Here is a 14,401-nt window from a genome sequence, read left to right as displayed (position 1 = left end):
GCTTCTACGGGCCTTCCTGAACGTGGTTCGTCACTTATTGATGTACGACCACGCTTAAATTCATTTACCCAGTTATAAACCATTGCTCAGGCAGGGGCAGATGTGCCATGAACTGAATCCAATTCATTTTTTCTCATATGGAGTTAAACCCTTTAAATGAAAATGTTCGATTACCGCTCTGAACTCGTTTTTTTTCCATTTTTCTTAACGAACAATTTTTTTTCAATTGGTTATAAAAACACGTAAACTCAGAAGATGTGGACTGTGACTGCACCATATATCTAGTCGGGAGTGGTGCTGACTGAAAACAGATGATTTGGAGCGATTCGCGCGCCATTTGTTGGTCATTCTAAGGACTTATTGAACTACCCTCGTAACTTTACCCAACAGAACCTTAAGTTTAAGAAAAGCAGAGAGAAACAATTTTTGAATAAAACTCTTATTCATTTGCATGTTTAAGTTACAGTTCTACATTTTAATTGATACAAACATTGTCAGGTTAATTGAAATGGGGCAATTCTACTGGTAGTTCTAAGTTTCTTCAAATGAGTAATGTCCATCTAAATTTCTATCCACCTGTAGTATAATGAAATGAATTTTATTGTGTTACAACGGGAACATTTAAGTTAAGTTTTGTTGCGTTAAGCAAAATTTCGTTAGGTTCTGTTAAGTTAGATTCATTTGTAGGTTAAGATCGAGTTAACCTATTAAATATAGCACACATTTAAGACTGAGAACCGTACGCTTACATAGCTACACGTGTGGTTGAATTTCATTCGGCTAGGTTAGGTTAGGTCAGGTTTTGTCAGGTTAGGATAGGTTAAACCTCTATGTAGGTTAAGCCGAAGCTGAATGAAACGGTCGAATGTCAACATTTATTTGCGATAAAAAATGTTAAAAAAACACATTTGTTGCTGCAAAAAATAAGAGATGTAACCCCATAAAGTAAATTCATTGCAGTTATTACTATGTTTTGATGACAAATAATATGCAGTTGGTTTTGTCTTGATAGAGATATTTGTTCCGAAGAAATAAAAAAAAAATTTAGAGTGTATACTTTAGGGGAAGTGTTCACCGCCTAGATATCAATTTTGGCAAAAATAAAAAACATTATACCTCTTATTTTTTGTTGCTCTACAACATATATCGAAATGAAGAAAATCGGAGGCGGACACCTCGATACCTTCCCTTGTTAGTGATAGTTAAGCATTGACCTTTATGTGTAAGCATGACAAATTATTTTTATTCATGTTTTTATTATTCTTATGAACTAAAAACAAAAAGGGTCTCAACCAAGGGTACTCTCCACTACTATAATTGTATGCACGAACTTCAAGTCTCAGGCGCTGGGCACATTGTGCCACGGCGTACATCAAAATTCTTCAGATGATTCGTCATGGAATGGCTCCTATTTAAAATTCGTTCGAAAAGTAAACTAAAAGTATGCTATATACCTAGACCGTAAAGTTGAACTTTAAATGAGGATGCAGAATTTAATATTAGAGGTGAAGTCAAGGACTGTAAAACCACATATAGGTATAAAATAATTTTACTGTTGTGGTGCATACGATACTTTATCTGAAATAAGCAAAATAAGCGCTCTTTTTCTGTAAAATGACGCTGGATTGTATCGCGTACGCACGCGCGTGGCGCGACGTTATAAGTTCAAAATCCACTTCGTGGTGCGAAGTAGTTTTATAATGAATTCTTCTCACTCTTTTCATTTACTTTCTTTCATTATTCACTGACTTCTTCCTTCTTACTGTGAATTTACTTGCCGCTCGCCGCAATACAATAAACTGCTATTTTACTGGTGCTACACGGACAGAAAAAGAGCGCTTATTCTGTTTATTTCAGATAAAATACGTAATGTATAAATAGTAAAGATAAGAAATTTGAGAATAGGGTTACAGGGGACTCATCAAAAATGTAGTTACTACTTTTTATGTTTACAGGGCAGAAGCGCTGTTAAGATCAGAATAGGGCAAATTTTTTTATGCATAGAAGTCCAATTTTGCGAATCAAAAAATCTTACAAATAAACATAAATAAAACATGAATCTAAGGTAAACAGGGATATTGTCGAAACCTTAAAAAAGAAGAATATAAACTTATCTGTTTATTGATTAGTGACGGAAGTGTGTTCGTATGAACGGGCAGGTTTGTTTTCATTTTCAGTTTCTACCCAGTAATATAATTATTCTTGCAAATAGCAATCATAGTAACATAGATATCAATCAAAAGTGCGTATAATTCCCTAAAAACTTCCTCCAGTTAGGTTTCGTTCACTGTTTTTGAAGGCATGATAAGAATATTTCAAATATATTAAATCTACTACAATTTAAAAATAATATTTATTTAATTATATTAAAAAACATAATCATCTAGCCTCCGAAAGTACTGCAAAATAAGATATAATTTTTCTTCTATCTTTCAGAGGTCTTTCAAATTAACATCACTCATTTTTATAGTGTCAACATGTCCTTCTGTAGGTGACACCAAAATATTATTTAAGGAATATAAATTCAGTACTTTTGTACTGGATAAGTAGTGAAATAAAAATTACATTAATGATAGAATATTTATGCATATATTAATTTTGAATCCCCGTAATTTTAATAAAAGAATTTTGTTGCAAAGTTTCAGTCATTAGAAGGGTGTCAGCAATACCCCTGTTTACCCTCTTTTATAGAAACTCACCTCAATTAGATCTCCATAGATGAATGTCACCTTAACTCTCTTTTCCGGTGTCAGATCTACCTGCACGAGCGGATCTAATTTTCCATGAATGCTCACGAGCTCAGCGTATCTAAAATATTTAGAACGAAAATATTCATCTAATTTTTATAAAATAGTATGGCTGTGGGCACGATAATTAAAAAAAACTAATCTATTAGATTGGTCTTTTTTACAATCTATTTGTGTCAAAAAATGAAATTCTATGAACAGCCATTCATATTATTTAACAACTCGAACAATTTATGCTTACGACTTTTTCGATTAAACAAAAATGAACAGAGTTATAGCATTTTCAAAATTTGTAAAAAAAATAAGAATAAAAATTTTACGCCAAACAAGGCACGACATAAAAAAGTTAGGAAAACAAAAACGCCGCTTCTTGAAACCCTATTTAATATTGCTTGAGTCTGAAGCTGCTAAACTACTCTCGAGAAGTCTAATAAGAATGGGTTGGACGAGCTGTTGACTAATACAAAGGACAAGAGAAAGTCATTGCTTCAGATGTTGGGAACATGGTAACGTTTACGCACGATCCGAGGGTCATCACAAAAGTAGGTTTACCTTTTTTGGAACAAATCAAAAAAATTATTTATTCAAGATAAAAATTACGTGGTTAGAAAGGTACGGATCTAAACTATTTTTCAATGTAGTCACCGAGTCTTTACTGACACTTCGTAAAGCGGGATGAGTTTTTTTTAACTCGTAGCATACCACTGTGGGTCCAAATAGCACATCCAGTAATCCACGATATTTATCAAATTTATTTAGCAGGTATTGGGTCAATTTTGAAGAATGAGGCTCGGCATTGACGTGAAAAAGACGTTTTCCATTTTATCCGTTTTCTCAGTTTTTCGAACACCTCACAATACCTGGCAGCATTTATTGCTTTATCTTTGGGAAGATATTGGACCAACATGACCTCCTTGCTATCCCAAACACACACTTAAGCCCGACAGCCACCTTCTACGCAGTTAGCACCATTTGAACAATCATGACACTTTCACCATAAGCAGCAGTAATTTTTCGATGAATTTCACTGGCAGTACACATTCCCACGTCAGGAATTTTATCACAGAACGCACTTAACAATCGGATCCGAGATGAAGGAGGTACTCATGTTCAGAAGTGAATGCCAAGGCAATCTGGAGACCTGCAATTTTTACAGTGTTACCACTAGATGCAAACGAAAATCCTGAGATCTTCCGCAGCATCCTACCTCCTTTAGTTTTCCTACGCGAAAATAAGGAAACTAACTTTTTGGATGACACTCGTACAAGACATGACAGACAAAATCTGTGTTTGAAATATAGCAAAAAAGGACATAAGGTAGCTAAATGTCCAAATAAGATCTACAGCAAAAGAAATTGATGTACAAATGCTGTTTTCATACGAAATTAACAAAAGGATAATAGAATGCAGAAATTACTGCACAGAAAATCGCCAATCCTTCATTGTACACCGAAATCGGTGCTCAAGGGATTTGCAACAAATTTGAGCCACACATGTTCGTTCGGAGAATCTAGGCGAAAAGCATCATTTAGACACTGTTTTTTCTCATCCAGAGCAACGTGAAGTGTCGTCTACAAACTGTCAGTCACCTGTCAAGACGATTTTGTCGGGTGTTATTTGGGTGAAATAGATGTTGATAAGCAGGTAAGTTATAGTAATAATTACCTAACTTTTAAATTCCTTACATTTATCAGTGACTATTAGTGTCTTTGAATAAAAATTGTACTTGGCGTGATATAATATCCAAATCTTAGGTTAGTCAAAACCTACATGATATTCAAACCACCAAAGCCGGGATGTAAAAACTAAGCAGTGACCGTCTCCATCTTAATTGATGCCTATTCGTTCGAAGAAATTTCCTCTAGATTTTCTGTATTCAAAAGAGTGAAGTCAGCTGGTGATTAAAGTGAAAATACCTAACTGTATATGTAGACGGTCATGACTTTTTCTACACATCCCGGCTTTAGTTTAAATATCGACGGCCATGACTAACCTAACATTTGGAAGTTGCATTAGGAAGTAATCATTTTAATCTAAGTGACTAGTACACACTGTTAAATGATGGAAAGTTGAAAATTAAGCAAATATTATTTCAATTAGTTTCCTTATTAACAATTATTCAGTCTAATATCGCAATGCGAATAGTTGCTTTGACAGGCGTTCAGGTTACTCACAGCGCGGTTCAGCACTCCACAACTCTCGGCATTGAGTCAAAATTCAGTCTCCAAATTATACTTTCCCCTAGATGCCCAGATGTGCACCTACGTTCGGAGGAATACATTTGAGACTTGAAAATTTTTTCAAATGCTGATTGGGAGACCGATGAAATTTGAGCTGTAACAAATTTAACACCAGCGGTTTTCTCTGTGGATATATAACGAAAAGCTTGATCTGTTGTCCAACAGAAAAACCTAGTAAGTGACATTTTCCATAGAGACTATTTTCCGATACATGGGCATGAGAAAATAACCACTATGGCAAAAGTCACTTACTCGGTTTGTCCATCGGACAGCAGAGATACGGCTATAAGGGAACTGGATCAAAAAGTCGCCATTAGGCATACGGGTAGCAAAGCCAGTGTAAGGGTAAATGTACTATACGTTGGCGAGACATGGACCGATCAAGAAAAAGATAAGAGTAAAGTTAATGTAAATGACATGAGATTCTTGCCCATGATATGCGGAAAAACTCTGATAGACAAAGTGAGTAACGACATAATTCTCAAAGAATGTGGTGCAGAAGATACGTTAGTAGACACATGGGAAAGAAGTCGGCTAAGATGGTTCGGGCATGTTGAGAGAATGTCCAATTAACAACTAACGAAACAAGTGTATCAAGGTAATGTAAATGGCAGCGTGCCCAGAGGTAGACCGCGAAAAGAATGGTTAGAATATGCGAATGACACCCTAGTTAGAAGAGACATTAGAAGCCACAGAAACATGAGAGCCTGCATGAAAAAATGCATGGACATAAAAGAAGCTAGAGAAGTATGTCAAGACAGAAAAATATGACGACAAATAGTTAATAAAAAGAGTGTCAGTAGAGTGAATGACGCCTAAAACAAAATATCATGGATACTAATAGACCCAAGTAGGGAACCTTACATGGCGACTTTGTGAGGATCTTCACTTGGGGTGATTGCTAGAGAGATTGATCAGCAACCTGGGTCGGAGCAGTGTTGCGGAACGAACGTGTTATTTAAATAAACATCACGAGGATTCTGGATCAATCTGAAAATTTTATATACCTTCCTCACATTACTACCTTCCCCACCGAGTGAGTCACGCCTACCCCGAAAGGGCAATGGCTTAATGGTGTATATAAGAATAAAAAAATGCCATGGTTTTTCTTACGTAACAACGACATTGTTCACAATGCACAGCTGCTATGTCTCCTCATACTACAAATTTCAATACATTACAAACTGCATCAGATCCAGAAGCGAAGAAGCGATAGTTACAGCAGACCTTACAGCTAAATTCCCGCAGTGGGGTATACAAAGAAGTGATAGCGAAAAAGCTAGATTACTATGCGAGGCAAAGCACACAGATATGTAAGGGGTAAATGCTATAAAATAGTTAGGAAGCTAACTCTTGCACCTCCCCAAAGTCCCAAATTACTATGCAAACTGGAGAAAATATGGAAAAACATCTCTTTCTAGTGCATGAGATGAAGCACCAAGTCCGCGGTATATACCAATGGAAATAATAAAACTATTGGAACTCACAAACCGGAATATGTACTTAAAATGCAGGGTTATCTGAAAATTAATGTCAGTGAGTCGGTTTAAAAAATGTATAAATCAGATCGGTACAACACATTTAAAACTTTCAAGATGGCGACTCGCTCGACACTTGCTTCGTATGTGCTCCAGAGATTTGGACTTATAAACTCTTAATTAATGGGTAGATCTGTATAAAAAGTGTTGTGTTTTGTGGCCTTTGTGATTTTTGACTCATGGCATAATTGGTCTTAGATGATGCTAAAAAATTAATCTCATAAGTATTCATTTTCTGTTTCGATGTTCAACTCGTAGTGTTTGTGACAATGATAGAAGTATCCAAGACGAATCGAACTTGTAACTGTGTTTTAGTGTGTACAGCCAGTATGGTGAATCATAATGGCGAGCTCTATACAAAATTCATTATCTACACCGATGATATGTAGCAGAGGACATTGTAGAAAGCCTATTGATAGTTACTGGATAACATTTACAGGCTGCGGATTGTACTATCCTCAAGAATGCGCGTTGAAATTAAATATGAAGGAAGATTTTAACCAGGTAAGAGGCACTATTGATGAACTTACTAAGAAAACTGATTCCGTTAACTCTCAGATCAGTAAAATAGAGCTGAGAGTCACTGATCTGGAAGTTAAAATGACTGAAACCACAGAAAAATGCAGGCTCTTCAAAATTTTTGAAAAAAATCGCACTTATTGTTCACTTAGTATTTCGACCTGTGGATGGAACTGTTGAAAGGGAACACACCTATGCGTGATGTACTCTCAGCTGCTGTAGCAGTTCCAGTTTGGCAAAATACCGTCAATAAAAAGCATCTGCTGAAAAAAGTTGGAGCAGATAGAAAAAGTAGTTGACATTCAATTGGTCAGTGCGTATAGGACGGTTTCAGCAGGGTGAACGGGAGTCGTTACCAAAATATCTCCCATGTTCCCAGTGGACACACAAGGACATTTTTTGGAGTCAAGAGAGGCATAGACAGCAGCATATAGCGCGATTGGATTCTGGTATTATATTGCTGGTGGAAAGCATGATGAGTTTTAGTCGGTAGGAATTCTACACTACTCAACCATCAATACTACTCAACTCAATACATCTATCCATTAATTCCTTGTTGCCAACGAGCGGCCAATCCACTATTCGACTAGAGCGATTCAGCCCAGTAATTTACTATGCATACGCCATTGTAAGCCATCCATAATTTGATTTATATAATTATGTAACACGAAGTGTGTCAGTAAAAAAATCTTAAATTAAATTAAAATCTTAAATTAATTAAAATCTTCAGGAATATCACAGAAAAAGTTTGTTTACAAAGTAATTGCTTTTTTAATCTTTCGTTTTATGTATATTTATTACTTATAAATAGGTGTACTCTTGTGAAAAAGTGAATTACATAGTAAACCAGGTTTAAAAAAGCTATTTCAGGAAAAAACTGGATAATTATAATTAGGCAAGCTATACCCAATACGTGATAAAATTGTATATAGTTCCAATCCGAACGCTAATTCTATTTTTGCTAAATATTTTTTATAAAGTGTCAGTAGATATTTTAAAAAGATTTTTGAAGTTTGTATTACTTGTCGTAGCCATATGTCATTGAAAATTTCGAAGTCCCGTAATTTGAGTAAACCAAGTTTAATTTTCGAAATTAAAAATGAGTAAATCTTGGTTATTTTTATACGAGGTGTGTTCAAAAAATAAGGTGACTTTATGGTTTTCTCAAAAAATATTCATTTATTCCTCAATATTTAGATTGTCCCCTTCAAACTAATCCCCCTCAGATATAATACACTTGCGCCAACACTCTTTCCAATCATCGAAGCACTTCTGATAATCATTTTATGTTATAGCCTTGAGTTCTTTCAGCGATGCAGTTTTTATCTCCTCAATCGTTGAAAATCGATGTCCTGTCTTGGGTCTCTTAAGTTTTGGAGAAAGAAAAAAATCACTGGGGGCAAATCCTGTGAGTATGGAGGCTGAGGCATGACTATGGTGCTGTTTTTGGTCAGAAAATCTTTCATAAGCAACTATGAATGAGCAGGTGCATTATCGTGATGCAAAGGCCACGAATTGTTTTTCCAAAGTTCCGGATGTTTTTTGCGTATCGCCTCTCGCAAACGGCGCATAACTTGAAGGTAATACTCCTTATTGACCGTACGACCTTGTCATAAGAATTCCTGATGCACTGCGCCACGGTAATCAAAGAAAACAGTGAGCAAAACCTTCACATTTGACCGAACTTACCGTGCTTTTTTCGGTATTGGAGACTCAGGATGCTTCCACTAAGACGATTGCGCTTTATTTTCGACGTTATAACCATATACCCACGATTCATCCCCAGTTATAACCCTTTTGAGAAAATCAGAATCATTATTGACTTCATTCAACATCTCCTGAGCGATGGTCATGCGATGGATCTTTTGATCAAAATTAAGCAGTTTTGGGACAAATTTCGCTGACACACGTCATATGCCCAAAACTTCCAAAAAGATAGCACGTTTTCATCTGTTGTTGACGAGCTGGGACGTCCAGGGCGAGGTTCGTCTTCGACATCCTCTCGGCCTTCTTGGAACAGCTTGTACCACTTATACACATTTTTCTTACTCAGAGTAGACTCACTGTATGTAACTGTCAACATTTCAAGAGTTTTAGAGCACTGGATTCCATTTTGCACACAAAATTTAATGAAAACTCTTACTCTGAACTCTGAGTAACACGTTGCATGCTATTAGATCTATTGCCTTGCCTTGAAATATTGCAAACCTATTATTAGGATATATTTTATAATGAAATTTGATACCGATATTTCTGGAAGATGATGTTTATAATGTGTGTATTAGTACGATTTACATGTATTGTAATATGCTTTAATATACTCGCATTTTATGATTTTTATGTGATTTACCATTGTATTTTGCATTGTTCGTTCCTATGCGCCATGAAATGTTTAAGAAATATTCCGCATATGGATTAAAATGACAAGTGAAAGTAGCTATTTGTTTAGATTGAAACAAAAACGGAAACTATCAATCCAAGTTTAAAAAAGAATAAAACTGTATCTAAAAATGATATTACTAAAGTTTAAAGTCAGGTTTTGAAAACCAAAATAAGGAAATAAAACATTATAATAAGGAACGATAAAACCTGAAAAGAAAAACATTCATTTTTATTTTGCTGAATATTCCAAGCGCCCGACTTAACGAAACTTCCAAGCGGGCAAACAAGTTTGCTCGTGCAGTCAGCAATATTCGCGAGTCGAGGTAAGGTGACGCGACGTATATCATAAACAAAAGGTCACGGAACGACAACAAACACATTTTAGAACTCTGCGACAATTAATAACAATCTTAATTAAAATATTCCAAAATAAACTCAAATATTCTCATCGAAATAAAAATGAAATAGAAACCGTTTATATAAATAAATGATAGGGTGTCACGTTGATACAAATTCAAAGAAATGAAAATTAAATGAATCTCAGATCGGTTACAATGAAGGTAATGATGACTAACCCAACCAACATGGAAAGCGACCATGATAGTTTAGACCTGGAAGGTTCCGCTGCACTTTCAACCAAAAACGCGGATTTAACCAAGGTCACAACAAGACCATTATTACGAAACATAGAAGTAATGTCACCTAAAAACACTAGCACTATACCTAAAACACCAAATAGGTCAATAGGACGTGGTAGGGGGTTCGCGGTAAAAAACACAAAATACACAGTGAATAGAGACAGGTGAAACCAAGATAGATTACTTCCGGCAAGACGAGTAGAAACAACTCAAACCACAAACAATACATTCTTATGGGATAACGAAAAGTTACTAAGAACAGGCTCGGCAATACAAATGAATGATACGAGACGAATAGATAAGGAAAATTTTGAACGGGATTCATTTTTAGAAAACAACACACGATTCGTTTTAGAAACAGACGAACTTATAGAAAGCGCAGAGTTCGACGAATTTATGAACCAACAAAGGGAAAGATTTTTTAGAGAAAGGGAAGAAAGGGCAAACATCTTAAGGTCTAGATTACACCCATCAGCTCATAGTTCTTTTGAAATTAGACAAGAAACAATAGAACCTAATTACAGGAAAATAGAAGCGAAACTCGAAATAGACAGTCAGTTCAATTCGATTTAAGGGAAAGATTTCAAGAATCTAATAAACATTTTCACAATAATACGGAAAACCGTAGAAAATCAAGAATTAATGATTTAAAATTACTGGATACCGATGACAGCGAACCATTAGAGGACATAATTAACTCAAAACGAAACAGATCACGTAGACTTTCGAAAAAAAGTAACATATCAAACATACACTCTAGATTCCACACTAATAACTCAGATACAGATTACGAATCTGACAATAATTTTAATAATCCAACAATACCATCTACTTATTTCCCTTCCGGCATGATGCAAAGACCAATCCAAATTATGAGCAATTGGCCCATTAAATTCCGGAATAATAAAGAAGACAGCCCCGCGCATTTTCTGGAAGAATTAAAAATATTCAAAAGGGGTTATAAGATAAATGATCGAAACATCTTAGAAAACTTAGACGCACTGTTGATCGAAGATGCAAAAGATTGGTGCGTAATAAATAAAAATTCTTGGCGATGTTTACCATATTTTACCGAGGATTTTAAAAACGCGTATATCGACGAGCGATTTTCAGAAGAAATTAGGCAAAAAATAAAACTTTGTAACCAGAAAAGGACTCAAGACATCCACTCATACCTGACAGAAATTAGGAAACTATTCACAAAACTATATCCTAGAAAAAACCGCGAATGGGAATTGCGCAGAACTTACGAAAACCTCAGAATTGAATATAAAATGTATACAAAGCGAAATGATTTTGAAACGTTTAAACAATTAGAAGATTTAGGCAAAGAATGGGAAACTGAGCTAGCCAAGTCGAAAGTTAAAAGCAAGTATTACAAATTACGGAACCTAAAATTGAAGATAAAAATGAACAAAAACATAACAATAATAACGGGGCTGAAAATAATTCAGAAAATAATACAAAATTTAGGGAAAATAAGAATGTTCGAAATGATAACTAAAACGGAAATCAAAATAATTAGGGTAAAAAACAATACAAAAATCGATTTCCATTTTTACCATTTGGATTTCCATCCCTACCTTTTTCAAATCAATATCAACAATATTTTAGACCTAGATTTCAATCAAACTTTCAACCGAGATTCCAATCACATTTCCAACCTAAAGCATACAAATAGTAGTTCAGGATTACCAGAAAGCGAAATTTCCCTGGCAACTGCCAACTCTAACCAACCCCCAAAAATACAAAACTCGAGTAACAAAAAAACGAGTAACAAATTCCAACCCTTAGAGAGCATCTCCACCTACGACACTAGAGATGATTCAAACACAAAATACTCACTTAATTTAGGTAAACCTAGAATTGGGAAAAAAGATACGAAAAATAATTCAGGAAAAATTTATTATAATAGCAAATACGAGTACGAATATAAAAAAGCGATTGTAATCTTTCGAAAAATAACAAAGTTACAAATATGAAAGAATCAAAAACTGAATCTCAAAAATCCAATTAGATATTAGAAAGCGATAATAGAAATCAATGGGTTTCTTTTAAAAATAAGGCTATTAAGTTAAATAATATTACGGATAGCTTGGGAAGAATCAACGAACAAGATAATGGTTTAGCGAAAATTTGTGAAGGTATTGTTAAGCTTAACGAAAGCCAACAAGCACAATTAGAAAAAACCAATGAAAATAAAATCGAAATTGACTCAGGAAAAGCACATAAGGCAACTCATCTAACGCAACATAAAATAGACGTAGAGGGCCATGACCCAATTAAACAGCGATATTACCACGTAAGCCCTAAAATAAAAGAAATAATTGATCAAACATTAGATAAATTATTAGAACAGGACATAATAGGACGCTCTTGTTTCGATTGGTGAAATCCTATAGTGATGATAAAAAACTCCGGGAAAGATTATAGATTATATTTAGATTTCAGAAAAGTTGATAATATTACAAAAAAAGACCTAAACCCAATTCCACTCATGGCAGAAATATTGAACACTTTAAGATCAGCAAAATTCATTTCAAAAATTGATTTCAAATTAGCTGATTTACAAATTCCATTAGAAGAAAGCTCAAAACCTATAACAGCATTCACAGTACCTGGAACGGGCATGCACCAATTTAAAAGGATGCCATTTGGTTTAAAAAATGCTCCAGCCACTTTCCAGAGACTGATGGATAAAATCATAACCCCAGATTTAAAGCCAAACGTTTTTTTGTTATTTAGACGACATTGTAATAGTAACTCGAAATTTCGATGACCATTTAAAATCCTTGAACATCGTACTAGATAAAATGAATGATGCAGATTTAACAATCAGTCCGGACAAATGCGAATTCGGCTGCTCAGAAATCTAATATTTGGGCTTCAAAGTTAACGATAAAGGATTCCAAATAGATAATGAAAAAATTCAACCAATATTAAAATTCCCTAAACCTAAAAATATTAAACAATTACAGCGCATAATATGGATGGCAAGTTGGTATAGAAAATTTATCCCACACTTTGCCGAAATAATAGAACCGATAAACAGATTACGTAAGAAAGATAAACAATAGGATTGGGGATTAGAACAAGATGAAGCTTTCCCAAAAACTAAAGACCTTTTAACATCAGCACCTATATTAACCTGCCCAGATTTTACTCAACCCTTCCTACTGAAAACCGATGGGAGCAGTACGGGATTAGGAGGCGTACTTACTCAAACAATTAACGGCATAAATTACGTAATAGCATACGCGAGCAGAAGCTTTAACGGAGCAGAATCTCGAAACTCAGCATCTGAAAAAGAATGCCTAGCGGTAGTTTGGGCCATCCGAAAATTTAGTCCATATCTAGAAGGGTATAGTTTCAAAGTAATCACAGACCACTTAGAGTTAAAGTGGTCAAAGAACCAAACCGAGTAACCAACCGAAATTAGGGCTAATGGGAAAAAGAATCGTGGAAGAACCATGGACCATAATTGCTGCAGACATCATGGGACCATTACCGATTACAAAAAAGAGAAAAAAAACAATGTATCTTAGTGTTCGTAGATTTATTTACAAAATGGGTAGAAATTATTCCAGTTAAAAAAGCCAATGGAATAATAATAGAGTCAGAATTTCATAAACGTGTCATCTCACGTTGGGAAACACTGCGGATTCTCCACACCGACAACGGCGCCGAATTCGTAAATAAAACACTTAGAGAATTAACCGAAAAATTCGGCATTAAGCACACTAAAACACCTGAATATTACCCCCAAGCAAACCCAACCGACCGCTATAACAGAAAAATTAAACAAATTATGAAATCCTACCTGGCAAATAGAAGCATTAAATACCAATGAACTTATGTTAGGATAGTTACACTCAAAATATGGCAAAATGGCAAGGGATCAATAGCATTAATAACAAAATCTAACTCAAAACTTAAAAACTGTCTCAATAAAACCTAAATAATATGACTCATTAGATTTTAAGGACAAAATTTGACAGAAAGGAGCTTTACCTTTCAGAAAAAAGGAAATACCAAAGTACTTACAGCAAAACGCAGAACTTAAAATCTTATAACAGGAAGCAAACGACTCTGATTATTTGTTAAGAAACTAAATTACACTGTCTAAATATACAATATCATCTTTTTTTTAACGAAAAATGATTTGAATTTAGCAAAACTTCACAACTCGAGACTCAAATAGACAGATTTACTCATAAGAAAGCCGAAACATAAATAAGGACAAAATTGAAAACTATTAAGGAAAAACCTTAGAGGAGAATAGCAGAATTACAATATTTTATATAAATACTTTTTTTGTTCGAGACTATCAGAACTGG

General features: G+C 34.9%; 1 protein-coding gene across 1 annotated transcript in view; it reads right to left on the bottom strand.

Moving 5' to 3' along the window:
- Positions 1-14,401, bottom strand: part of LOC117175643 — a 183,577-nt gene that overhangs the window by 41,093 nt on the left and 128,083 nt on the right. The window contains exon 4 of the mRNA XM_033365349.1: positions 2,700-2,808. Within this exon, the coding sequence (XP_033221240.1) occupies positions 2,700-2,808 (109 nt within the window). The remainder of the gene's footprint in view (positions 1-2,699; positions 2,809-14,401) is intronic.

This window comes from Belonocnema kinseyi, chromosome 6, assembly GCF_010883055.1.
Source record: "Belonocnema kinseyi isolate 2016_QV_RU_SX_M_011 chromosome 6, B_treatae_v1, whole genome shotgun sequence".
NCBI classification, from domain to species: Eukaryota; Metazoa; Arthropoda; class Insecta; order Hymenoptera; family Cynipidae; genus Belonocnema; species Belonocnema kinseyi.
The sequence above is the reverse complement of the archived record's forward strand: the minus strand, read 5'-3'. Positions and strand labels throughout refer to the sequence as shown.